Below are 2,074 nucleotides of genomic sequence, written 5' to 3'. Positions count from 1 at the left end.
TTTCAATTAAACTAACGTTGATATAAATAATATAGAAGCAATTAGTTTCATCATATTCATTTAAATAGATGTTCTCAGTCAAAAATATTTACTGTGAAAACAAGACAAAGATGAAATATTCTTGGGAGTTTCCATTCCGGTTTTATTGGGCAAATTTTGAGAGATGAAAGTTATGGAACGAGATCAAACTATGATATTTCCGAAAATTCATTGATAATCTTATAACTTACATCGTAAAATATGATTTTTACAATTATTTAAGCTATTGGGCCTAAATTTGTTAGACAACTAAGGCTCGTTATATATTTTAGACACATCAGGCTTTTCAACGATATCAGACGCATTATGTTTTTAACTAAATTTTTATTACTTTCTTAAGGATAATTTTTCCGAAGCAGAAATCGGTCTCAACGTATTTAGAATGGTAAGGTTTATTCTATAGAAAGCCTCGTTTGCTTCTGCGTTTGAATTGCCTTTCTCTTTAAAGCCTGTTATGCGAACATTGTTAGGTCATCTGAGAAGAGACGTCCTTGGAGTAAGTCGTGAGCGGAAGGTAAATAAATAGAGAGCAGGCCAAAAGGTACTTTATTATATTATTTATTTTAAATGAATGCTTCGAATGTTCATATTATTGCACATTATCTTGAAATTTTGTATTTATTATTCTGTTGATGGAACAATCCGTAGCGTATGCACGCTTCACAGCTTGGAGCGCTGTCATCAGGTTCTTCTTCACGGCATTCGACATTCAATCTGCAATGTAAATTTATATGATGACATTATTATAATTCCGCCACTAATCAAAGAACATAATCAATTGTTATCTAATGAATTAAATTGGACGTTTTGAAGGGTGCATATTGGTTCCATAATGAATATGTTTTGTACAACAGATGGATTTTTTTTATGAATTAAAGCCTTATAAAATTATTCTTGCTATCATGAATGACTATGCTTGACGGAACGACCGTCAAGCCTCAACTGTGAAGACAAGCGGATTTACTGAGGCTGACTTCGTCAGTCGTCGACACTCCCGGCCTTGAGGGACTTATTGTGAACCGAAGATGACATGCCGAAGTAGCAAAACATGACCACTTAATTACTAGTTTAACAATAGATTATTTTTATTTTGAGGCTAGTGAATTTAATCGGGAGTAAGCCTATTATTTTTGTAAGTAGGCCACCTGATGGACCTTAATTTCCAGCTTCCTAAAAAAAACTTGAAATTTACAACTCTGGTTGTATCAGGTTTAAATTCATTTCCACTATCGCGCAAAAATTTGAATGATAGCCAATATAGGCTGAAGATCTCCCGCAACAACTTACCCAGTAGTGCCACTTTCCGCCTCTCCAAACGCGCACATAGCGGAGTACTCTGGGTTTTTTGCAGTTGTGTACAGTTGCTGGGTTTTCTTGGACTCCAAAATCATTTTGGTCGTCCACTGCTGTTTCATCCAAGAACTGCCGAAGTGCTGGTAATTCATCCAAAGAAAATTCGTGCGCAGACAACTCATCGGCTGACAGCGCGGGAGCTTCTGCTTCATCCGCGACCACCAGCGGACTGTCCGCAACTTGGACCGGCTGAGCGAAGACAGTTTCCGTGATGAAGACTGCGATGCACAGAAAAGCCAGAGTTACCTTGGCCAGCATCATCTTAGCTGCTGTTCAGAAGGTGCTTTGCTTCTAAGGAAAATCGCTTGACGCTTCAGTATGAAAGGTAGAGGGGTCTTTTCGTTTCTGAATGCTGTCGCACCACCTCAAGACTTATATACTCTTGCAGGAAGCAGCAACCACTCGAGTTTACGGCACTCTTCAATTTCTAAGTGTGAAGTGAGCCGCTGAGTGTCTATAATTATGAAGTTTACATGTGTAAACAAAATGTAATTTTCTTGACTTTACGATATTCTTCACTCGAGTTTACGGCACTCTTCAACTCCGAAGTGTGAAGTGAGCTGCTGAGTGTCTATAATTCTGAAGTCGACACGTGTAACCGAAATGTAATTTTCTCGAGTTTACGACATCCTTGCACTCGAGTTTACGACACTCTTCGATCCAACTCAAGCAACCATGCACT

At 38.2% G+C, this 2,074-nt stretch overlaps 1 protein-coding gene across 1 annotated transcript; it reads right to left on the bottom strand.

Annotated features, from left to right (window-relative positions):
- Window positions 1–571: 571 nt before the first annotated feature.
- LOC108674929 lies at window positions 572–1,747 on the bottom strand. The gene is made up of 2 exons (XM_018162914.2): window positions 1,327–1,747; window positions 572–753 (listed from the first exon to the last, which is right to left on the bottom strand). The coding sequence occupies exons 1-2, from the start codon at window positions 1,651–1,653 to the stop codon at window positions 733–735; spliced, it is 348 nt and encodes a 115-aa protein (XP_018018403.1). The 5' UTR covers window positions 1,654–1,747; the 3' UTR covers window positions 572–732.
- Between the last annotated feature and the right edge of the window lie 327 nt (window positions 1,748–2,074).

Source organism: Hyalella azteca, unplaced genomic scaffold (assembly GCF_000764305.2).
Source record: "Hyalella azteca isolate HAZT.00-mixed unplaced genomic scaffold, Hazt_2.0.2 contig9515, whole genome shotgun sequence".
Lineage (NCBI taxonomy): Eukaryota > Metazoa > Arthropoda > Malacostraca > Amphipoda > Hyalellidae > Hyalella > Hyalella azteca.
This window is presented reverse-complemented; position numbering and strand designations above follow the sequence as displayed.